This window comes from Podarcis liolepis (genome assembly GCF_965112155.1).
Source record: "Podarcis liolepis genome assembly, chromosome: 11".
Taxonomy (NCBI): domain Eukaryota; kingdom Metazoa; phylum Chordata; class Lepidosauria; order Squamata; family Lacertidae; genus Podarcis; species Podarcis liolepis.
Window position 1 is genome coordinate 12,143,375 of NC_139565.1, and position 24,318 is coordinate 12,167,692.

Sequence of the window (24,318 nt, forward strand, 5' to 3'; positions counted from 1 at the left end):
AAATGTAAACAGTGTTGAGCATTCAGATCTGGTCTGGTATGCACTTATCTCTGCCATATGACACAAGAGTTTAACTTGATGAGTATTTGCGTTTAAAGGTGAAAGTAGGTGTTTTTTGGTGTGTGTTTTTTTGTTTGTTTGTTTTAAGGCATATTGTGGCAGTGGAAGACTTCTTAGGCTTTGGTTGCTATATATTTTAGCTCAGAGATGGAAAACCTGTAGCAGCCTCCTAGCCATTGGACCACAGCTCCCATCTTTGGTTACCAGTGGTTACTGGATGGACTTGATGGAAGTTGGAGTTCACTAGTCAGGTGGTCCCTATTTTACCATTAGTTTCACAGGAAAGTGAGCTGACCAGTAAAAGGTAAAGGTACCCCTGCCCATACGGGCCAGTCTTGACAGACTCTAGGGTTGTGCGCCCATCTCACTTAAGAGGCCGGGAGCCAGCGCTGTCCGCAGACACTTCCGGGTCACGTGGCCAGCGTGATGAAGCTGCTCTGGCGAGCCAGCACCAGCGCAGCACACGGAAACGCCGTTTACCTTCCCGCTATAAAGCGGTACCTATTTATCTACTTGCACTTAAGGGTGCTTTCGAACTGCTAGATGGGCAGGAGCTGGGACCGAACGACGGGAGCTCACCCCGCCGCAGGGATTCGAACCGCCGACCATGCGATCGGCAAGTCCTAGGCGCTGAGGTTGTACCCACAGCGCCACCTGCGTCCCTGAGGTGACCAGTAGGACTGGGCAATATATCAATACATTGTCCAAAACCGGTTTGAAGCCCACATCGCCACATCGGTTATGCTGTTCTTGACCTGGCAATATATCGTGAATCATGGTGTGTGTGTGTGCGCGCGCGCGCGTGCGTGTTGTGCAAAAATCACAATGTGGGAAAAGCTGCAAAGCCAGTACGTTGTTGAAAGCCAGATATTGCCCAGCCCTACTGACCAGCCAATGTAGGTGTTAGAATTCCCACAGTGTGGGTATGAAACTGTATTTGCACAAATGAATTCTCTGGGAAAGTCACAACTATTTGTTTCTACAGCGCTCCTTGAGGGAAATTGATCCTGTGTACAAACACAGAGGGCTGAAAGCCTTCAGCCACCTGCTTTGCAGTCGGCATTAACAATATTTTAATTGCTGCTATGCAGTCGTGAAATTTAATTTACTATAGCCCATTGCCGAAGCACAAGAGACCCAGTATTCATGGTCTGTTTAACAGGCTGAGGCAAAAGTCAGGGCTGTGGAGTTTATAAACAACACATTACCAAACCTCATATATTCATTCTTTTCCTTTTGATGGTGGAGATAGATGAGTCTAATAGCAACACACTGTTATATATATATTGTTCAAGTCAGTCACAAAACAACAGATAGGAAGCAGTGTTCTTCAAAGCAGCGAAGAGACTGCTGTGCTGCCAAATGTCAAAGGGCTCTTCCATCGCAAGCTGTTTCCAGTTCTCAGTCACCACTTCCTGCTTCTCATACTGCGCCTTTCCGATTGCAGCTTTCCTAAATAAGAATGAATCGGGACAGAGAAAAAGCATTTTAATTCTCCCGTGCCACTAGTCTACATCAAACTTCGCTTTCCATGAACTTAGTAGTTAAATTACGAATCTCATTTTCCACTGATAATTAAGAGCTATCAACTGTATAATCAAGACTTTGCACGTTCTCCATAATTTGCACTGCACTGTAATATCTTATTCAGCCTCATTGCTGTTTTCCAGTAAATTTCAGCCCAGCAGAACTGACGAAAACTGACAGCAGTTCTGTTAATTCTGCTCAGAAAAGAGAGGTGTGGTGGGAAGAACAACTGAAGATTGGTATCTCACTGCTGTGTGCAAAGCAATAAAGCGCAGCTTAGGAAATCTAAAATTTATCTTTAAAGGATGTCCATGAGAAAGTACAGATCCTCAGTAAACTTTTCTGGGAAAGGTCTATCTTCCATAAAGCAGGGAAATTTGGACCCGCCAGGCTTCAGTGCTTATCGTCTCATAAGCCTGGGGTATGGGGCCTCCCTGTTCAAGCATGGAGCGAGGCTCTAGCTGTGTTCTGAACTATGCAATTTGTGAGAAGTAACAGTATGCCTTGAGGGGGCTGGTGTAGATGCCAGCTTCCTTTCTTGGGACTGCCTTGGTGTGTGTGTGATGCTTTTGGTCAAGAACGCCAGAGGCATGTAAGATCAGGCAGGAAGACTAGTGGGGAGCATTGCTTTAGCAGCTGTATGTGTCACTCTGATGGGTCTCGCATCTCAGCATGGCTGTGTAAGCAACACTCCCATCACCTTTGATGTGTAATGAGCATATGTCTCTAGCTATCGGAATCAAATGTGGCGAGAAGAGGAAAGGGGGAGGTTGGTCTGCCAGGCTGCAACAAACCAGTACCAAGAGATATGCTGGGTTTGATAGTCGCTGCGATCTCCAAACCATTGTGGGGCGCATGTGCGTGCATATTAACACTTTAAAGTGCAAAAATGCCAAGGGTCTCTTTTTCTCTTGGCCAGGTAACAGACCTCAAATGCAAAGCACCAGATGTCTCCAAACTGGGCAGCAGAATGTGGGTACGTGTTTGCCTGTTTCATACCACCTACCCAAGTTTTTTTCCAGCTCTCCATCCTTCTGTCATGCTCGCTGACGACGCTTCTCCAGTTAGCAAATTCCTTTGACCAGGTATCCTGGTAGCTGCTGCCTGCAAGCAGTAAGCAATTAAATGACAAAGCTGGCACCTGTTAAGAATTCAAGCACTGGTTTCTTTAAAAAGATCATTTCAAAGTGCCATAACTGGGACTTCCCTCCTAAACATTTGACCTTTTCTGATACTTATCATACCCAAGTAGCAATTGTGAAAACCAAAACTTTCGTTCAGCATGGCAACATTTCAGGGAACGCACAAACAGGCACACAGCCCGCCCCTGCAAATGGCAGTCAACTCTTGTGCAGTTTGCAAAACCTAAGAAGATGAATATGAGTTTCACATATAGAATGGATTGGGTGGTAGTAAGAGCACATATATGGGACGCGGGTGGCACTGGGTTAAACCACAGAGCCTAGGGCTTGCCGATCAGAAGGTTGGTGGTTCAAATCCCCACAACGGGGTGAGCTCCCGTTGCTCAGTCCCTGCTCCTGCCAACCTAGCAGTTCGAAAGCACATCAAAGTGTAAGTAGATAAATAGGTACCCCTTTGGTGGGAAGGTAAACGGCGTTTTCGTGCGCTGCTCTGGTTTGCCAGAAGCGGCTTAGTCATGCTGGCCACATGACCCGGAAGCTGTACGCCTGCCCCCTCGGCCAATCAAGTGAGATGAGCACCACAACCTCAGAGTTGGTCTGGTGTCCCTTTATCCTTGAGAGCGTATATGCGTGGACCAGTGTGTTTGCTTCTATTAAACTGCCCAGCATTAGGATTCCAGCTTTTCCCACAGTTCACGACCTCTGCTGCCTTCTATTGTGACTACAACCAATGACTTGTGACAAAATGAGTCTGTGTTTTTAAGTGCCACTAACTTGTATCTCACAAAAGGGAGTGAATCAAAATAAAGGGGGATTCTTGCGCCTCTCTGGGTTTATGCCGCCTTTGTAGGTGACACCAGATCTGAAGTTCTGCCTGCTTACATTTCCCAAAACACGTCACTCCTCGACGTCGCACCATTACCTTCAACAGTGATGTAGGATGTGGAGGTTTTGGTTCCAGCTTTGGAGATCACACGGCAGCAGTATTCCGAATCTTGCGCTATAGCATCTTTTACCCAGCTTAGAAGATGCCGTCTTCCATCAGCCAGAGCTTGGGTCTGCTGGCTCACACACGCTTCCATTTTCTGCCCATTTTTCCCCCAAACGAAATATGCATCTCTGGGCCCTGTGGAAAATTGCAGTTGGCTAATTATTGTGACAGATGGTACACGAAGTCCTTTTAAAGCAGGCATTGGGAACTGCAGGTGACGAGGCCTCACCTGGACTCATTTGGCGCATGAGGCCATCTTCTCCCAGGCACACCCACCTATCATTCACCTGATGTCACACGATATACTACTACTACTAATTAAATTTATATACCTCCTTATACCCAGGGGTCTCAGGGCGGTTCACAGAATAAAATCAATATATAAAACAACAAAATATATAATAATAATAATAGAAACAACAACCCAATAGCCCCCCAAAAAACCCCCACATTTTAAAAGGGCATAGGATGTCAACCAAAGGCCTGGTTAAAAAGGAACATTCCCTGGGGAGAGTGTTCCACAGATGGGGAGCCACTGCAGAGAAGGCCCTTTTTCGTGTTGCCATCCTCCGGACCTCTCAAGCACACGAAGAAAGGCCTCAGAAGATGATCTCAGAGTCTGGGTAGGTTCATAAGGAAAGAGGCGGTTCTTGAGGTATTGCGGTCCTGAGCCGTTTAAGGCTTCATAGGTCAAAACCAGCACTTTGAATCAGGCCCGGAAACTAATTGGTAGCCAGTGCAGTCGGACCAGGATCGGTGTAATATGCTCAAACCGTCTTGCTCCGGTGAGCAACCTGACCGCTGAATTCTGTGCTGGCTGAAGTTTCCGAACCATCTTCAGAGGCAGCCCTTTGCAGTAATCTGACCATGAGGTCACCAGAGCATAGTCAACAGTAGTTAGGCTATCCCTGTCCAGATAGGGGCGTAGCTGGGCCACCAGCCGAAGCTGATGGAAAGCACTCCGGGCTAATAATAATAATAATATAACAACAACTACTTTGTTATTTGTGCCCCACCCATCTGACTGGGTTTCCCCAGCCACTCTGGGCGGCTTGCAGCACATACAAAAACATAATAAAACATTGAACATTAAAAACTTCCCAATACAGGGCTGCCTCCAGATGTTTTCTAAAAGTTGTATAGTTCTTTATCTATACATCTGATGGCAGGGCATTCCACAAGGCGGGCACCACCACTAAGAAGGCCCTCTGCCTGGTTCCCTGTAACCTCACTTCTCGCAGTGAGGGAACTGCCAGAAGGTCCTTAGAGCTGGACCTCGGGGTCCGGGCTAAACAATGGGGGTGGAGACGCTCCTTCAGGTATATATAGGCGCAAAGGAACAATGCTGACCCTTGGAGCACACTCCTTTGGAAGCGTAGCTTGTGTTCACTGTCTTTTTCAAATGTGGAAACAGCAGTGGAATTTTTCCAACTCTCCCTAGGAAATGGAAATGGAAGTGTTTTGCACTTTAGCAAAAACACCCTTTTTTGAACCTGGAAACTTCCTTTATAATGAGATGCAACACTTCTCCCTTCAAAGCACTGGTCTCTTTTCATGCACTTCTCTTTCATGTGATGCCTTTGGTCCAGCTTGTAAATTTTGCTGTGGCTAGCTATCCTTTTATTTGAGCCTTTTAATTGAGACCATGGCAAGGCCCAATCTGCAGGATGAGAGCTGAGAGCATGGCAGGGCCAGCTCACAGCTGTACCAGGTTATATTGGGTCGACAATATTTTAGGGGTGTCAGTGAAGCACACTGCACAGACACATATCAGAATGCCCTGACTACTTGGGAATCATATGACTGTGTGTGATTCAAGTGTTGTCCGCCAGCACAACCGATGGCATTTGCAAGAGATCATGGAGAGAACTTCTCAGATCACACGACATGGAGCAGCAAAGTATCCGGAAGTGCTTTGAACACATAGGCCAAAGTAGTCTACAAACTCCTGCCTAATTTCCCGCTTATAGCAGTAGGTGGAACAAGAGGCTATTGGGGAGATGTGTGTCCACACAAGCAGAGGGTTAATACAATCTGCAGATTGGGGTGGGGGAAAGCGGAAGAATATGAAGGAGCTGCTGGACCAAATCCACCGCTCTGCAATTCTAAAGACACTATTATCTCAATATTATTTCCAAAACGTCAGTCCTCTTGGAAGCCGGTCAAAACATATAATTCACACAACTCATTTTCCAAGCAGGCTACCCAAAAGAAACAATCTCTTCCGATATAGCCTGCAGATAACTTCAGCAACCTACAATCTTTTTGGTGGCTTCCCAATCGTGGACAGGCAATCTGGGGGGGTGAGAGAGTAAGTGCTAGCTGCGCTGCTTTGCTCTGTTTCCTGTGATCATCTCAGGAAGCAGGACTTGTCTCTCTCCTCCGCTTCCTCCAGCACAAACTATAGGTGTGCATTCATTTATTTTACGCAAAACGAAAATCTCAGCAGCAAGATGCAAGTCCTTTGCTGGACCCTCTTGGTTGCACTTTGTGGAAGGAGATGCATCTTTCTTGGGGCTGTGCATGTACAAAGAATCCAATTCACAGCATCCCATAAAAACCTACCCTTTTTGTTTGTAGGAATGGAATGCTACAAAACATCCTTATCTTCCTGACACCTTCATCTGTTTTCTTTCTTTCTGATGGGCAAGGGAGCACTTCAGTGAACAGATATAATTTGCTTCCTCTCCCTGCAATGGTCTTCCCATTCATTCCAGGGGAAGAGGCAGTTCAGCCTGGCTCCTTCACAGGCATGAATGGGGCGGCAGAGATCCACAAGCATTGCTGAGTGCAAGCAACATCTCTCAACCTTTCTGAAGAAATCAAAGATCTCTGAAATATGCATAGTTTTTCCCGTATCAGTGGGCTAAAAAGCAACTTCAAGTGCACTGCCGTTTTATGAAAGTGTTGTTCTACTTTAAAACATAAGAGCGGCGCTTGTGGATGTACGAAAGGTCCAACTAATTCAGCATCTTGTTCCACAAAGAGGCCAGTAATTATTATTAGAGCCACATGGCTCTAAGAAACTGACATGGAAGGCAGGAAGGAAATAGCCCTCTCTTGCTGCTACTCCCCAGCCCATTTCAGTTCCTTGTATGCTTGCTCTATACTTGCTCTATAGCGTATCACAAAATGCTATTTGTATTTATTTTTTAAGTGGGTGCAATATGAAATGTGATTGGGGGATAGCAGCATCCGTTTTGTTGTTTTAATTTATTGTTTTATCTCATTGTTTTATTGTTCTAACTCCCCTAAACTGTGAGGCTGCATGAAGCTGGGCTGAGACCTTTGCTAGGCAGTGCCAAACGCAAGGTCAAGCCAAAGTTTACAAGATACTAGTTATAAATTAAGGAAGAGAAACATCTTGATTATCAGAACTGTTGACGAGCAAGCCCAGGTGGCAGAGAGTCTCCAAAACGTTCTCTTCTGCTGGATGGCCCTGACGCCGGACTCGTAAATTCAAGGCCGCCACATTAGGAGATAATTGATTTCTGCAAACGGCCGAGGAATAATCATAATTATTATGGTACTTATTAGAAAGAACTGCAAAGATCTGGGAATCATGTCAGATTTGTTAATTAGCTCCCCAGAACCCCGAAGGAGACAGAGCAAAATCACACATTATTTTCTCCAAAAGGAGAAGGGTAAGAGGGAACTGAATGAGTTAATTCTAGATTAGGCCATTCCTCCGCCTTCCACTGTTCTGGATTGGTCAACTCATCTTTTTTGTTTAAAAAAATATATATTTATTAAAGTTTTAAAAATATAACAATGAAAAAGAATAAAAAAGAAAAAGAAAAACAAAATACAAAATACAACATAAGAACATTTAAAAAACAAATAATTTTCCGTAACATATCTTCCATACACTTATTTCCTCCGGCCTCCTCATACCTCCCTTCTTTGTATTCCACTTCAATTTGTTAGTTCAGCAAATCCTTACCATTAAGCTTTTACCCATTTATAAACCTTTTTTTCGTATCTCCTAAAGCATTACAGCTGGAAACCCCTTAATTTCTATCCAACATCCTTCTAACATTCATTAATTTTACAGTATTTCTGTAAATAGTCTTTAAATTTCTTCCAGTCTTCTTTCACCGACTCTTCTCCCTGGTCTCGGATTCTGCCAGTCATTTCTGCCAATTCCATATAGTCAATCACTGGTCAATTCATCTTAAAGGTCTCTGACAAGATTCCGAAAATATTAACTACCCAACAAGCCTGGCTCAAGAACTGGCCTTAGCTGAGAGATCCTCTAAGGCAAATATAACTGATATAACGACCCAGAGGCCACCTTCTGAGCTAACAACATCCCATACAATGCTATTAGGAGGAGTCGTTTCAACCACAGCTATGACTTCAGTAATTGTAATCCACAATTAAACCAGCAGCCCCAGTTTGGATCACAAGGGTCTTTACAGTCCGTCAAGGAAACAATCAAAACATTTTGAATACTTACGTTCCACTGTATCTCCTCCTGGATGCTTGAAGGATCAAAGAAGTCAAAAGTTATAGGGTGTGTCAATTAAAAGGCACACAAAATAATTAGTACATTGGGGTCAATAAGAAGGTATTCAGAAGAACATACACTGTCAGATTTTATTTTTTGAAAGTACAGGAATGCACAAAAGGAAAAGAAGAAATAACCTATCTGGAACTCGGAGACTTTGTGTGTGTGTTTTCCAGTTTTGCAGGACACGCACCTTCTCTATGAAAAAGGCCGGCCTATAGCTATTTCCACATGGAATCAGTATCTGACCCAGGAGACAGCTGCCTCAGTGTAAAATTCTATGCAGCTCTGGTGAAAAACAAAGAATTCAAGTGAGTTCGGCCACTTGGTGAGCCACTACTAAAAGCCTTCTATCAGGGTTCTGAGTCCCATCTTCCACAATATTGTCTACACTGACTGATGGTGGCTCTCTGGGACTTCAGACACATTGCCTCTCTCTGCCCAAGGACTGAACTTGGGAGCTTTCGCATGCAAAGAAGATGCTCTACCGCAGAACGTCAACCCTTCCCCAGGCATAGCTCCCCTAAGGAACCCCCACACAGATGCAATTTGGCTTTGCAAATCTATGCACAAGAATAATACAAGATTAAATCCCACTGGTCACAATGGAACATACCGCTGAGTAGATTTGTATAGGATTATGTTACATTTCTTCCATTCGCTCAAGGCTCTTAATGCAATTATATTTTGCAAGTACACAGCTCCCTACTTATCAGATTTATCATCCTGTTTGCTTTTATTCACACAGCGCCATCAACGTAATTGGCATTTCAGAAAGCCTCCTAAGCGTGGAAAAGGGGTAGATGACATGATTCACCCCCTGCTTCCCTTGGTTGAACACTACCTGAGGGTCTGTGCTGTTAAGGCACATTGGGGAAAGGTTCCTGCTCCCTAGGGGTAAACCTAGGGATGCAGGTGGCCCTGTGGCCTAAACCACTGAGCCTCTTGGGCTTGCCAATCAGAAGGCTGGCAGTTGGAATCTGCACAACAAGGTGAGCTATTGCTCTGTCCCAGCTTCTGCCAACTTAGCAGTTCTAAAGCACACCAGTGCAAGTAGATAAATAGGTACTTCTGCAGTGGGAAGGGAAAACTGTGTTTCTGTGCACTCTGGTTTCCGTCATGGTGTCCCATTGTGCCAGAAGCTACTGTTAGATCCATCATGAGACCTCTGCCAGCTTCTAATCAGATACCAGCAGCCTTCAAGCAAGCAAACTTGCCTTATTATCGCTCCCCAGCATCCCACTGCCAGAGGATTGCCTCTTTCCATTCACCAGTTTGCCTCCTCCAAGTAGAAGAAACCTGGGCAGTACTGAATGTCACATCTATTGCCAGGTGTGTCCTGCTGGAAATGAAAAAGGGCTTTCCCCTTGGCCTGCCTTTATATCCACTCAGTTGCCAAGTGCTTTTGTGACATCACAAGAAACCCACAGCCAATGGCAACAGCTGGGGAGGCATCGTCTTCATTGCTTTGCGCCTCACAATGGTGGGTGGACCTATCAGTGATTGTGTGCTTGTTTATTCAGGAAGTGGGTGGAGCTCTGGTCTAAACCACTGAGCCTCTTGGGCTTCCCAATCAGAAGGTTGGCGGTTCGAATCAGTGTGACGGGGTGAGCTCGCTTTGCTCTGTCCCAGCTCCTGCCAACCTAGCAGTTTGAAAGTACGCCAGTGCAAGTGGATAAATAGATACCACTATGGCAGGAAGGTAAATGGTGTTCCCATGCGCTCTGGTTTCTGTCACAGTGTCCCATTGTGCCAAAAGCAGTTTAGTCCTGCTGGTCAGGTGACCTGGAAAGCTGTCCGTAGACAAATGCTGGCTCCCTCGGCCTGAAAGCGAGATGAGCGCCGCAACCCCATAGTCGCCTTGGACTCGGGAGTGCACCTTGCTGCCATTACAGGACAGACATTCCTTTCTCTGCAACAGTAACAACCCTGGGAAATCAAGACTTCTAAAACACATGTGGAGCCTACAAAAGTGTGTTCACCCTCCAACCACTGGAGGGGTCATGTAAGAGCACTCCTCTCCTCTCGATGCTAAATGTGTGGTGAAAGCAGCACAAAAAAAGGCCCCTCTATGGCAGACGCTCTCTGTTGGGCCTGTGATGTTTGAAAGTATTCACCAGGTGACTCACTCACCCCTGTACACAGTTCCAGGCACATCTGGTATTGCTATGTTTCATCTTGTAACATGATGCAGGTGAGCACTTTAGGATGTTCCAGGCCAGGTCAGAATACCAGTTCCAGGAAAAGATGTCTTTAGTGGCATCTCTGTTGTACCTATATTCTCCCTCCACCCCACATCACCCCCTTTAAAGGAACACTATTAAAACCAGCCCCATTGTTGCAGGGCATGGCACTTTCTCTAGCTGAAGCTCTGGCAATATGGCTGGGGGAGGAGAAAGAGACTCAGGCTAAGGAGACTTGTGTTCAGTCGTTCCAGCTCTGTTCTGGAAGTCCGTTCAACTTCCAAAACGTTCAGAAACCAAAGCACGGCTTCTGATTGGCTGCAGAAAGCTCCGGAAGCCAACCAGAAGCCGCAGAAACCCCATTGGACGTTCGGCTTCCAAAAATCGTTCGCAAACCAGAACAGTTCTGGGTTTGCAGCATTTGGGGAGCCAAAACGTTCTGGAACTAAGCTGTTTGGAAACCAAGGTATGATTGTACTTGTGGCTGCTGCCACAAGTCCTTTGTGTGCCACAGCTCACCAACTAGACAAGAGACTTGCCAAGCAGATTCTCTTCCCCACACCCATTCACCACCTTCATGCGACTGTGAAACATTCCTTTGGAGGTGCTGAGGAAAGCACATGCTAACAAACTAACCTACATGGTGAAGCAGTGGACATTAATTTCTTGGGAGTCTCCACCAAAGCCCAGTAGCCTCCGTCACTGCACAGCACAAAGCTGTCCTCAGAAGAGAGAACCAATTCACACAACCAAGTCCCCCCCCCCCCCAGGTGGTGAATTTCCTCCCACCTGCTGCTGCTAGGCTGACTTGGATTTTGGAAGCCTCAGAAATGTGTATCGTCAAGATTCATGGAGAACCTTGAATTCCATGTGGATCCAAGTCTAGGGAGACTGAAAAATAAATTAATAATTGACTGCATGTTGGGGAAACTGGTTAAACCTGTGTATTGTTCCAGAAATCCAAGAAGACTTGCGGAATACTGAATGCTTGAAGATTATCTACTTCCTGCTACTATTGGGCAATAGTCAATATCAGTTGTACCCACAGCAGACCTGTTGAAAACAGTGCCCTTAAATCCATTAATTTCAGAGGGTCTACTCTGAGTTTAACTAACAGGGTATTTATTATTATGATTCACATGAAAAGCTTCCTTGGGTTAGTAACACTGGACTGAGCAGAGGTGCAGATGAATGAGCCTTCTGCTGTAAAACTCATGTTTCCAGCAAGTAGCCCCCCTTGCCAAAACAAACCCAGTTAAGGTAATATCAAATCACCTAAGGAAAGCTTTGCAAGTCAGAATAAACCGAGAGGCGGCCAACGCCATCCTTCAAATTAATTTACTGCCTGTCCTATTTCTGGAGCTAATCTTAGATGAGGTCTCCCTGAAGGTCGCTGAAAATGAGATTATCAAGGATGGAAATCAAGTAGAGAGATGTGAGTAGCGGCGAAGTACGACTGCCAGGTAAGCTGCCAGGAAGAATAAAGAGCTTAGAGAATTGCTCTTGGGCTGCGGAAATCTTTTATTGGGTACCAATTCAGTGACATTAGCTGTGATCACCATTCTGGTGGCACACAAAGGAGCACAGGGGCCAGACCCATGGCCCACAGAGCTCAGTGTTGTCTAAAATGACCGTCAGCGGCTATCCAAGGTTTCTCCTGGTCCTACCTGGAGACTGAATGTGGGGTCTTCTGTAAGTGCCATCTTCCAGAGCTATAGTCCCTCCACATGTCAAAACGGAAGACATTTGGGCCAACCTAATAAAAATGTCTCATGTTCCACTGGTGCTTATCACAGTCCATCAGGGGAAACAACTGAACCAAGACTACCCTATCGCCAATTCCTAATAAAGTTGTAAACAGCAAGAGATTTTAAGAACTACTATCTGTCCGTCTGTCGATGTATCATATATTTTGTTTTCTGTCACAAAGGAAATCTGCTAGATGAAGGCTCCAGAAGCGTGAAAAGTGGGTATGTGACCACAGTAAAATTTAATCTCTGAAACGAATGCAACATCTGGCACAATTCCCCCATGTTGAGCTTTGCTGCGAGCTGAACGCGTAAGGATTTGAAACGCTATAACTTCGAAGATCCTTTCATGCAAAGCAAGCATTTGCTATGGCTTCTTGTGGCCCGGGTAGGAGGGAGAACTGGCAAGCCATGGCAGATCCCCTAAGTGGTGGGCAGGAAGTGTTTTCCCTGTGATCCTGCAAAGGCGCGCCCATATCCAGCTGATGTTTGGGATAATTCATGCAGCTGTTTTAAACTCTTGTTCAGCAAACCCTGTGACTCCGTGGGGAAGACAAGCACAAGCAGACATCCTAATGAACTGGCACGGGAGGCTCTATGCCTGGCCGTGGCTTGAGATAACTGAGGAACATTAAGGGGCTTCTGCCGTGTCAGCTCCTGCCAAATCCAGCACGAGGGGGAGATGGCCTGTGGTCTGCGCTGGATTTCTAATGAGAGATTCCTGGACTTGAGCTTCCCTGGCTGCCCACCTCCAGATGTGCGATGACAGTCTCGGATTGCCGAGCGGGGAGGAAAACACTTTGCACAGCAGATGCTTGCTAGCCCTCTCATTTATTGCGCAGGAAATAATGAATGAGCCCAGGCATTAAAAATAGGCCCTGGCCTTGGTCTGTGTGGAATCAGGCACCGGACGAGATTGTATCTCTTTGAGGTAGAACATGGCCAGTATTTCCAGTACAGTGGTACCTTGGGTTACATACGCTTCAGGTTACATAGGCTTCAGGTTACAGACTCTGCTAACCCAGAAATAGTGCTTCAGGTTAAGAACTTTGCTTCAGGATGAGAACAGAAATTATGCTCTGGCAATGCGGCAGCAGCAGGAGGCCCCATTAGCTAAAGTGGTCTTCAGGTTAACAGTTTCAGGTTAAGAATGGACCTCCGGAACGAATTAAGTACTTAACCTGAGGTACCACTGTACTCAAAGTGTCCCTGGCACGCTCAAGCTGCCTAAGGTGGGTTGCAACTCCCCCACTCCTTTCCCATTGCTGTACTCCCATTATTTGAAGTGGTAGCACCATCCTCCTCTCCATGCTGCCCCCCCATGTCTCTTACTACAGTGGTACCTCAGGTTACAGACGCTTCAGGTTACAGACTCCGCTAACCCAGAAATAGTACCTTGGGTTAAGAACTTTGCTTCAGGATGAGAACAGAAATCGTGCTCTGGTGGCGCAGCGGTATCAGGAGGCCCCATTAGCTAAAGTGGCGCTTCAGGTTAAGAACAGTTTCAGGTTAAGAACGGACCTCCAGAACGAATTAAGTTCTTAACCCGAGGTACCACTGTACTAACTTGCTTGTTCTTTTTTTGCTGTTGCAGTTCTTCTTCTGCTGCCCACCCTCCTGATGAACAGGTCCTTTCGCAGAGTGAGGAACTCTGGGTATCGTATCTCAGAGCCTGCCTTGTGAATGCCACCGTGAGCTGCCACGGTGGGGAAACGCGCTCTCTTCCAGATCCTGCGCTCGGAATTCCTCACTCTGTGGAAGGGCCACCTCGGTCCCTCCTCATTGAGGAGGTGGGGTGTGTGTGTGGCAGAGACCCTTGCCTTGCTGGATAGCTGAAGGCACCTAAAAAAGGTGGAACTGGAGGCTAACAATGAGGCGAGCAAAGGGGTCAAACTTGCTGCCCACGGTATCGTTCTGTGGACCCAGGCTCCCTTGTGCCCTTGGTAAAAAGAGCTGTTTTGGAACCTCCAAAGTCGGGAGAGAGACCATGTTTCCTTTTGTGCTCCACCAGTGACTTCCTCTGCAGCCATTGGGGTTGGGTCTGCTCTGCCCTTCCTCCCCATCTCCTTCGTCAGTCCATCCGTCTGTCTGCTAAACTCCCTCCCTCTGCTGGCTGCTTTCCCTTCTGCCTCCATCCTCCCTCCCTTTCTCCTCTTCCTGCTACTCTTGCCCTCTCTTTCTTCCCTCCACCCACACTTCTAATAGTACCACTGGCCCACTGGGGAGGGGGCCCCACGGGGCTGCTGCGATGGCCAACACCAGCGACTGGATTCCTTCACCAAGGCACCCAGAGAAGACGTATGTGCCTTGCCCAGCCTCCCAGAGCAGCAGAGTGGCCTGGGGAGCTTGTGGACGGGCTCCTGGCCACTCTAAGATTTTTTCACCCTTGGCAGGGGCCAACCTACCCGGCCCCTAGGTATGCCCTAGAATCTGCATTCTGATTGGGCCAGTCCTGGCCACCTTGTTCCAAATGGTTATTTATATTCCATGTCAGAAGGTTCCTTCTCTCCAGGAAGTCTATATTTAGAGAAAGAAAAAGAACCAGATAACATGGAATTGGAGGTATGTAAGGCCCACACCAGACCTACAGAGACTTGATTTTTACAAGAAATGCCACAAGTCCACTATTTTGTCCATCTCACATTCCTAAGAGCAAGAGTTGCAAAATCAGATTCTTACACCAGTTCAATGAATCCAGAATTCAGAATCCTAGACAGGGACTGAAATGACGACTCCACACACGGAAGCAAGAGAAAAATTGAGCAGAGAAGTGGATTTAGGGGCTAAATTCTCTTTTGAGGCATCTGCCTTATGAGCTGAAACTGATAATTAAAACAGTACAGAAGAGCTTTCTTGAAAACCAGGCAAAGTCAAGAAGTGACTAGTGTGAAGTCTAGGTCACTTGTACCTACTGAAAAGTACAGTGGTACCTCGGGTTTACATATGCTTCAGGTTACAGACTCCGCTAACCCAGAAATAGTGCTTCAGGTTAAAAACTTTGCTTCAGGATGAGAACAGAAATCGTGCTCCGGCGGCGCGGCAGCTAATGTGGTGCTCCAGGTTAAGAACAGCTTCAGGTTAAGTACGGACCTCCGGAACGAATTAAGTACTTAACCCAAGGTACCACTGTAGTTTTGTTTTGTTTTAAGGTGCATTTCACAGGATGAGAAAAGCTTATGGCTACATTTCTGCAAGGAATAAGACGGCCACATCAGCAAGTTCCAGACTATGCAGAAGTTCCGTTTTAATCTCTGCCTCTTGCTATCCTTTTCGGAATTTTGGCTGAGAATCCTAGCTGATACTGTGTTTTCTGAGTAACACCCTATCTTAAAAGAAACAAAATGAAAAAGTAACCTGATTTTGCACAGTGAGCTACTTTGTTCAATTGCTTGCTATTTTGCAAAAAGTAAAGGAGGAATCAGATCTCTCTCGACGATAAGCTGCTTTGTGAATGTTATAAACCACAAGCAAGCCGGGAAGAGTTGCCACAGCCTCGTTCAGGAATGTGAAACTCCACAGATATATCAGGATAAGAAAACACAAGACTTCAGAAGCAAAGAACTCTGCTGGATCAGATGAAACGTCCACCCACTGCCAGCTGCTGCTTCTGGAAGTGTGGAGAGATGGAGGCTACAAGCTTCCTTCATTTCTTCCCTAGCAACTGATATTTAAGGGTGTGCTGTACCCTTAGAGGATGCCACTGCTTATTTCCTTCCACTGTGAAGACTCTTTAACTCTTCCCTTGTGTTTCCAGTTCTTTTGATCAATTACTGACTTACAACAGGCATCTGACGTCTTGTCCAAGGTCTGCCAGGCTTACTCAGGAGCCTCTAGTGAGGGACTTTATCAAAAGCTCGTTTGAAGTCTGTGGATATGGTATCTACTGAATTACCTGCATCTACACATGCTTGGAGGGACGCGGGTGGCGCTGTGGGTTAAACCACAGAGCCTAGGACTTGCCAATCAGAAGGTCGGCAGTTCGAATCCCCATGACGGGGTGAGCTCCCATTGCTCGGTCTCTGCTCCTGCCCACCTAGCCGTTCGAAAGCACATCGTGGAAGTAGATAAATAGGTACCACTCCGGCGGGAAGGTAAACGGCATTTCCGTGCGCTGCTCTGGTTCGCCAGAAGCAGCTTAGTCCTGCTGGCCACGTGACCCGGAAGCTGTACGCCGGCTCCCTCGGCCAATAAAGCGAGATGAGCGCCACAACCCCAGAGTCGTCCGCGACTGGACCTAATGGTCAGGGGTCCCTTTACCTTTACATATGCTTGATGCTCTCATAGAAATCCAATGGCTGCAGAGGCAGAACTTCCTCATGCAGAAGTTACTCCAGTTCTTTTTCAGAAGTCTGCTGTCCCAACTCTTCATCCTGACTTACCCCCAAGAACCTCAAAAAGTAGTCTTAAATTGCATACCTTCCAATTTTTGGCAGAGACTGATCTTACTGTCAAATGAATTATTATTAGAATCTAGTTCTCCAAGGACTCTTTACTATCTGGGTTCAGAGATTAGTTTTTTAGCTAGTCCACTAGACCAGGTTTTGGGGGTCCCTCAGACAAGTCTATGCAGCCTTTCTCCCTTCAGTTTGCCATTGCTAATGCCTGCTCACTCGCCCAGACAAGTAGCTGGCAGACAAGGCGCAGTGAGGAAAATGAGTATCTGTCACAGATGCTTCCCAATCAACATACTTTGGTTTTATTTTTGCTTTCTTACACTTTTACCCATCTTGTTGTTGTTGTTTTTTACGCTGACGTTAATTCTCAATGCAAATCATTTTGGACAGAAAGGCAGGATGCAAACACTTCAAATAAAATAAAATAAACTCTAGCTGTTTTTATGCACAGGTTTATAAATAAAATGTGTATCATGCTCTTTGACCCCAGGTTCAACAACAGTTGCACTTGCTGACATCCTGTTGTATGTTAAGAGCAAGAACGCTGCAACAGCTGGTGGCAGAAAACGTGCCCGTTTAGATTTATCTAATCCTTCATTAAACAAATTCACTTAAAATGTAGTTTTGAACAGAATCTGAACAGGTTTATAGAGGAAATCAGAATTTAAGAGCAAGTTTAGATGTTGCATTTCTCAATTCACGTCGGCAATGCAGGCTGTCAGCATTGTGCCTACACCAAGGAAGCCCTGCTCCTCTTCTCTGGCTTCTGTAGTCACAGCAGCTGGAGAAAGCACTCAGAAAAGTCTGAAATTGCCGTAGTATCTTAACACGTCCTTGGCATACTTCTGAAATTGTGCTGCTTCAGAGCAAGACTGGATGTGTATCCTAAGCTACATTTTGCAATTCTTAAAGTTGTGAAATCCAGCTGATGAAGCAAGGCTTTTTGTTCTTCTAAACGAGACCTTGTAGAAATAATTAACTAGATCTCTGGGAAGACATGGGAGGGGAGGAGAAATACTTTTATTATCAGAAGAGGGAAGAAGGGAAGTACCAACCAAGCAAAGTTGTAGCAAACTAAACATAGTACAAAAGCACATCTGATATTTGACGTCAATGGGCCAATTTCAGTACAGTGGTACCTTGGGTTACATACACTTCAGGTTACAGACGCTTCAGGTTACAGACTCCGCTAACCCAGAAATAGTACCTCGGGTTAAGAACTTTGCTTCAGGATGAGAACAGAAATCGTGCCCCAGCGGCGCGGCAGCAGCAGAAGGCCCCATTAGCTAAAGTGGTGCTTCAGGTTAAGAACAGTTTCAGGTTACGAACGGACAATAGGAAGGCACTGGACATAGTAAAAGATCCATCGCATCCTGGTCACTGTCTCTTCGAGCTCTTGCCGTCGGGACGGAGATACAGGACGATGAAGACAAGAACGAGCCGTCTTAAGAACAGCTTCTTCTCTAGAGCGATCTCGGCCCTGAATGGGAAGCCCGGACTTTAAAAGTCATCTAATCTCCCTTGCTGTATTATACTGTATTGTTTTAATTAGTGTTTTTATGGAGCAGTCAAGTAATTTCGTTGTCCCCGAAGGGGGCAATGACAATAAAGATATTATTATTATTATTATTATTATTATTATTATTATTATTATGTATTTAACCCAAAGTACCACTGTACTGTACCTACAAACTGAATCACAAGAAGGAGAATAGCATAGATAAGATGTTTCTTGCCGTGCAGATGCATAAAAGAGTGTGATCCACACAATAGTCAACATTCCCATTGCCCAAGATAAGACTCACACAACCTACTTCCTTTGGTGTGATAGAATCGACAGGTGTTTAAAAAAAATATTTTTAGTAGAGTATATTATTTTAACTTCCCTTGTGCAACGTCTCAACCCTTGCACAATCAAGAGTTTGCTAGACCCTTAAAAATGTAGTATAAACACCAACAATTAGGAAACACTTGCCTGTGAGCGCTCCAGTTGGAGAACAGCCTTTTCCAAAAGTGCCATGGGCTTTGAAGACACTCGAACTCAGGATGCAAGGGAGAAACGTGCTAAGAGGAAGGCATGCTTGGCAAATCCACACCGTGATCAACTCCCGCCCGGAAACCAATGTCCCCTCTGTGGAAGGACGTGTGGATCCAGAATTGGCCTCCACAGTCACTTACGGACTCAATGTTAAAACCGTGTTCATGGAAGGTGATCTTACTCAGCTATGAGTGATCACCAAAGAAGAGGAGACCCTGGAAAATCCAGGAAAAGGTGAACCAGGCTGTGGAGAGTCCTCACTTGGGGAAACATCTAACGATTCTAACCATTCTGCAATACCAGTTCCACACACCATTACACATAGAAAGCATTAAGCAGAACTTCAGCAATAGTGTCCATATGCTTATATTGTAGCAGGAAGTGGTAATATGATTGAATCACCATGAGCAAGCAAAGAACTGCAAATAGAACCTTGAAGGAAGCAGCATTACGTTTGTAATCTGATCAGCTGGATAACCAGCAGGGCTAAGTCATGGCGGCACCTGATGATCTATAATAAATCACATTAAGCAGCCCAAGGGCAGTTCTTACCAATGTACTTATGGTACTAAGCCCTTTGGCCTAATTAGAAGACACACAACAGCTACGGGATGCAACATTTTATTTATTTCATCAGCTTGGTATATTAAGAGCAAGCCGAGTTATGGGATAAATCTTCAACACAGATTCCAAGGTCAGAAACAAGATGCATTTAGTCAAAATAAAAAAATTCCTTCCAGTAGCACCTTAAAGACCAACTAAGTTAGTTCTTGGTATGAGCTTTCGTGTGCATGCACACTTCTTCAGATACTAAGATGCATTTAGAAATGGCAGAAAATTTCATTTAACTAGATTGGTGTTTGAAGGGACAAGAGGTCATGTTGTTCAGCTATGGAACTGTACATTCTATTCATTTAAAGAATTCGGTTTTATAGCTTTGTTTGGATTGCTATGTTCCAAAATTCTGATTTTAATTCAAAGCAAACAAAGGAAAATCACCTAACTCAAGTGTTTCCCAAACTTGGATCTCCAGCTGTTTTCAGACTACAATTCTCATCATTCCTGATCACAGGTCTTGCAAGCTAGAGATGATGGGAGCTGGTAGTGAAAGAATGTTGAGATGGTTTACTTGGAAATTGCATGCCTATCCTGAAAAGTTTAGATCTGAAGAACTGTAAATAAAGAGCTGGATTATTTAAAGAACCAAAACTAAAGATCACATCCCACCAACCCATGATTTTTTTAAACACAGATTGGGAGACATACATCAACACAGCATAGATTTCTAGATGGAAAAACCGTGCTTTAGCCTTAATATGGTTAACTCCAGCAGATGATATTTGACATAAGCCAGTTTATTAAAATTGTGAGTACAGTGGACCCTCCAGATATGAAGTTAATTCGTTCCAGGGTCAGTTCGCACCCCGAAAATTATGTAAATAGAAGCGTGCTTCTGCACATACACACACGGCAAAACCTGGACGTATACACTTCCGGGTTTGCCATGGCGTAACCTGAAGATTCTGTATCCAGAGGGATACGTAAGTAGAGGTCAGACTGTACTTGTAAATACAAAATTCCTGAAAAAGATGCTCTCAAATATACAGCACAAATAAACCAAAGTTTGGCAACATTTTTTGATCTGGAAAATGTTTCCGAAATGTCATTAAAGTTGCGGTGATGCTCATATTTCCTGTAGCCACGTACGAAGGAAAAGACATTGGGGACTGATTCTAATGACTGACGTAAGAGAAGTTGTTAGAAGGGCTGCTTTTAAACTCCGTGTGCACAACTTGCAGGATGCATAAGGCCCTTCCAAGCTGACATCACTGATTTCTGCTGCCTGGGGAGACCGTACACCCCCATTTTTTGCCACCCAACAATACTGCCTGTGATGGGAGGAAGGACCACAGTTTCCCATCCTCAGCACAAACCTTTTTGGAGCCCTGACCTCTCTTGCCATTCGACTCCTTGGGCTCGTGCAGAAAAGAAGTTAAAGCAAATGCGATTTGGTGAATGCAACCTGCAGGAATGGGTAACAGCATCCTCCGACTTACCCGTAGCTTGGCAGAAGAGGAAGAAGGTGGTCTGGGCACCCACGCGCCGGATCTGGTCACTTAGGAACGGTGGCATCAAGGTGACTGTGGCAAAATCTGCGCTAGACCAAACATCGGGCTGGGGACTGATGGATGGAGGACGTGAGTCACTTTCCATACAGGACAAAGAGGAGGAACCAGTAGGAGGGAAAGTTATGGGAGATGAAGCTGTGGCCGAAGAGGACAGAAGAGGAAAAAGAAGAAGAAAAGGGCACTAAGGAAAAAGGTTCTAAGAACATGCCAAAGAAATAGTTTGCAAAGGAGGGGGGAAATGAGCAGCGAACATTTAATCAAAAGAAAGTTCCTTCTTATTTCTGTTTTGAAATACAGGAAATCACACCTGTTCAAATCTTACAGCGAGAAAACCCTCTAAAGCTTCTGGTTTTTTTAAAGACAAGTTATTATTGCTCAGTGACAAGGATGAAATACAATGAACTTCAATATTTATTTCCTTATTTTTTTCATATATACAGAATCAAAAATAGAAAAATAAAAGCAAAAATGAACCATACAAAATCTAGAACAGTTTACACTAAGACCATCTAAGGTGTGTGCTGGGGAAATATTTCAACAGGAACAAAGAAAAGGAAAGGACTTTGGGACATGTTGCCTACTCAGTCGCCTCTATTTCTAACCATATTTACATGAGACACAAAAGACAGCGAGAGACGAGGATTTTTAAAAACTGTACAGCACAAAGGAGTTTTACAGACAAATAGTGCCGTTGTTGAGTCCCAGGAGAGATAAAGTGGTCGACCCTTTGGGCAGTTTTCTGCTCTTCTCTGGTTTCTTTTCTCCAGTTGCCGTTTTGGAAAACATTGGTGGAAGTTGTGAAGAAACAGTGAAAATATTTGGCAAAGTTGATTATGGGGGTGAGAGAGGCTGGAGCCCTATTGCTTCCCAACTGTGGAGAAAAGTTACAAAATGCATGACATCCTCAACAGTCTCTTTTGAGAGGTCCATCGCATGTTTGCCAAGGTATCTCTGAAACTGTATCTCTGAAACAGAAGCCTCTCACACTGCTGCGGTTCAGTGACTACTGTTTGTCCACAATAATCCACTTTTTTAAAACCTTAAAACAAATCCATAAAATCAGTTAATGTGGCAGTGTCCAACTACATCTTTTTAACATCTTTTTTCTAAAGCTAAACTCCCCACAACCCAAAAATGAACATTAAGCTCTCAAAATGATTACCATATCAACGCCTCTAAAAAAAAAGGGGGGGGGGAGAGACATTTAACCGAAGCTTATCCCTGAGAATCTTATGCAACTCTAGAATACATCATATTCTAAAAAGGTACACAAACAATTTTGGAAAGATCCAACATTTCTTTCACCAGCTAAAACTACCAGACAAATGCATTAAAATCACTAGATGCAAAGAAATGTCCCAATCTGGACAAAAAGGCTATTATTTACCAATCTGATAAACTAAACATCATTTCCAATTTGGAATTAAACTGAAATTAGATTTTTAATGGCAGTTAAATACGTGCAGGCAGGAGCTACTGAAATCCTTTTTGGTATGGCTCTGCAACAAGAGTTAATTTTACCTTCTATGAAAAAGAGGGATTAATCAAAATAGTCAGTATGTGCAAGTGTTAAATGATCCTTGGCTGGGGAGCAGGGGGAGGGCAGCTTAGAAGCTCACCGTGTGAAACCGTAACTGGCCATTTAAAACAAAGAAGAAACACATAAGAAATAAGTGTGTAACAGAACCGTTTTCAGAAAATGAGAGATCTCTCTCTGCTCTATCCAGGTGTGAAATGACAATGTGTCACTTCAAAAAAAACTGAGAACACGTAGCCCTTTCTGGCCCAGTTATCACATCTAAAATGTTTTGTGTTCGAAAACAAACGATTCAGGATGACAGTACTTTCATTAGGGGAGGTTTTTCTCCTTTAATCCCCCTCAGCATCCGAGTCAGCAAATTTCAGTTCGCACTTGACATCAAAAGGTTTGTCCTTGACTTCCTTGTAAGACTGCGAATGGTCCTCATCGTGCTGAACATGGCCGTTTCCATAGTCGGCTTCAGTCTCGTATCCCGTGTCATGTGCCGGTTTTGGGTGCTCCCCGCTTTGGGTCAGGAGACTGCCTGGCTCCACCAGGGTCTCCTTCACGCTTTGCTCGCAGTCAGAGAAATCAGCCTTGGGCTTCTTCTTCCCAAGTAACATAGCAGAACGAAACTTCAGGCACTGGTCCGGCAGAAACCCTTTGTAACAGTTGTAGGCAAACAGGCACAGGAAGAGCACGAAAAAGAAGAGGAAGAGGAACATCAAGAGGGAGTTATCGTTGGACCTCAGAAACATGGTCTTTGCAGAGACCTCGGGGGGCGAGTTCAAGAGCTCGACGTCAGGTGCGGTGCTCATGAGGGTGGGGACAATAGGATTCGTCACTATCCTGGACGTTGTGACTGGTACCACCGGGGAGGTGGAAGTGTGAGCGGCCGGGTCTTGGATAGCGACAGTCGGCATTTTGGCTGCTTCCGCGTTGCGTTCCGTCGGTGTGGTTGGCTGAGTCGGGCTCAGAGTGGTGTGTTGGACTTTCCTCAGTTCCAAAACATGTTTCGCCAACACTTGCGAGAACTTCTGGTTCTTCACTTTCTCTTCCGACAGGCACTGATAGACGCCGCTGTCGCCCTCGGACAAATTGAAGATCAGCAGCGCCTTCTCCAGCAGCCGGTACTTCGGACTTTCCACCTTGAGCACATCGTCCTTGAATTTCCAAACCACCTGGGCTAGGTTGGACTTCTGAGAGCATTTTAGCTCTGCAGTGCTGCCATGCTTGAAAGTGTGCTGCAGATAATGCTCTCTTACTTTATCTGGAACAGCAAAATAAATGTAAACGAGAACAGAAATGAGTTTTCTTTTCGGTGTGGGGAGCAGGCCAATTCAGCCATGCAGGCATATACTGGGGGAAAACTACCAGCTCACAACAAGTGTCACGCTAGCCTGAAACAACACTTATATACTCGTCACAGGGTACAGCTTACAATGGATATGTATTTGTCTAGGATAAAGTGGTGGCATTCCTAAGTATCTCTGGAACTGCTTGCTAAACTGCTGTATTCCAAAGATGGAGAAATCTGTGCAATTAGCGTATGATTTGTGTACGGGGATGAGGGGAGTAACACACGAATGCTTCTCTAAGCCTTAAGTGTTAAAAGATGATGTTCAGTCATCACAGGAACAAAGACTGCGTATACAGGCTCATCCCAATAAAATGAGCACACATGAAATTGCCAGGGGAAAAAACCCAAACCCAAAAAGTGCAAAACCTCAAAAAATGAATGCTCCGAAGAGTCATAAACATTGCTGAAATATTTAAGTGCAACTACCTTTTATCTGAAATACTGCTTTGCGTTTAAATTCTTTTGCAAGAAAACACAACCACCTGGTTCACTCAACACAGTAAGCCAAACTATCTTCCGAGTCTGTATCTTCCGAGTCTGGCAGGGTTCCATGTGTGCAATAGAGATTGCCAAACAGAGCTTTCAGTAACTCACACATGGTGGACAAAGCCAGAAAGTATTTGACCATAAGAAGCTGTGAGTCTATGAAGCTTTAGGTCATGTGCCCAATACAAAGAAAACACTTGTGAGTTCTACTATACCAGGCCTTTTTGGTGG

At 45.0% G+C, this 24,318-nt stretch overlaps 2 protein-coding genes across 9 annotated transcripts in view; both read right to left on the bottom strand.

The window, feature by feature from the left end:
* Nucleotides 1–1,150: 1,150 nt before the first annotated feature.
* LOC310688492 (uncharacterized protein) overlaps nt 1,151–24,318 on the bottom strand; it is a 193,396-nt gene continuing 170,228 nt past the window's right edge. For 3 of the 4 annotated variants that reach the window (XM_083465072.1, XM_083465071.1, XM_083465070.1), the window contains exons 2-4: nt 3,652–3,855; nt 2,594–2,691; nt 1,151–1,512 (exon numbers count right to left, since the gene is read on the bottom strand). In XM_083465072.1, the coding sequence (XP_083321198.1) occupies nt 1,483–1,512; nt 2,594–2,691; nt 3,652–3,811 (288 nt within the window). In that variant the 5' untranslated portion in view covers nt 3,812–3,855 and the 3' untranslated portion in view covers nt 1,151–1,482. Of the gene's footprint in view, nt 1,513–2,593; nt 2,692–3,651; nt 3,856–9,447; nt 9,562–24,318 lie in introns of those variants that run through there. The other variant, XM_083465073.1, reaches the window with a different exon arrangement.
* The window catches only part of SEMA4D (semaphorin 4D), a 118,348-nt gene continuing 115,145 nt past the window's right edge, over nt 21,116–24,318 (bottom strand). For all 5 annotated transcript variants that reach the window (XM_083464836.1, XM_083464840.1, XM_083464837.1 and 2 more), the window contains one exon: nt 21,116–23,511. In XM_083464836.1, coding sequence (XP_083320962.1) covers nt 22,592–23,511 — 920 coding nt within the window. In that variant the 3' untranslated portion in view covers nt 21,116–22,591. The remainder of the gene's footprint in view (nt 23,512–24,318) is intronic.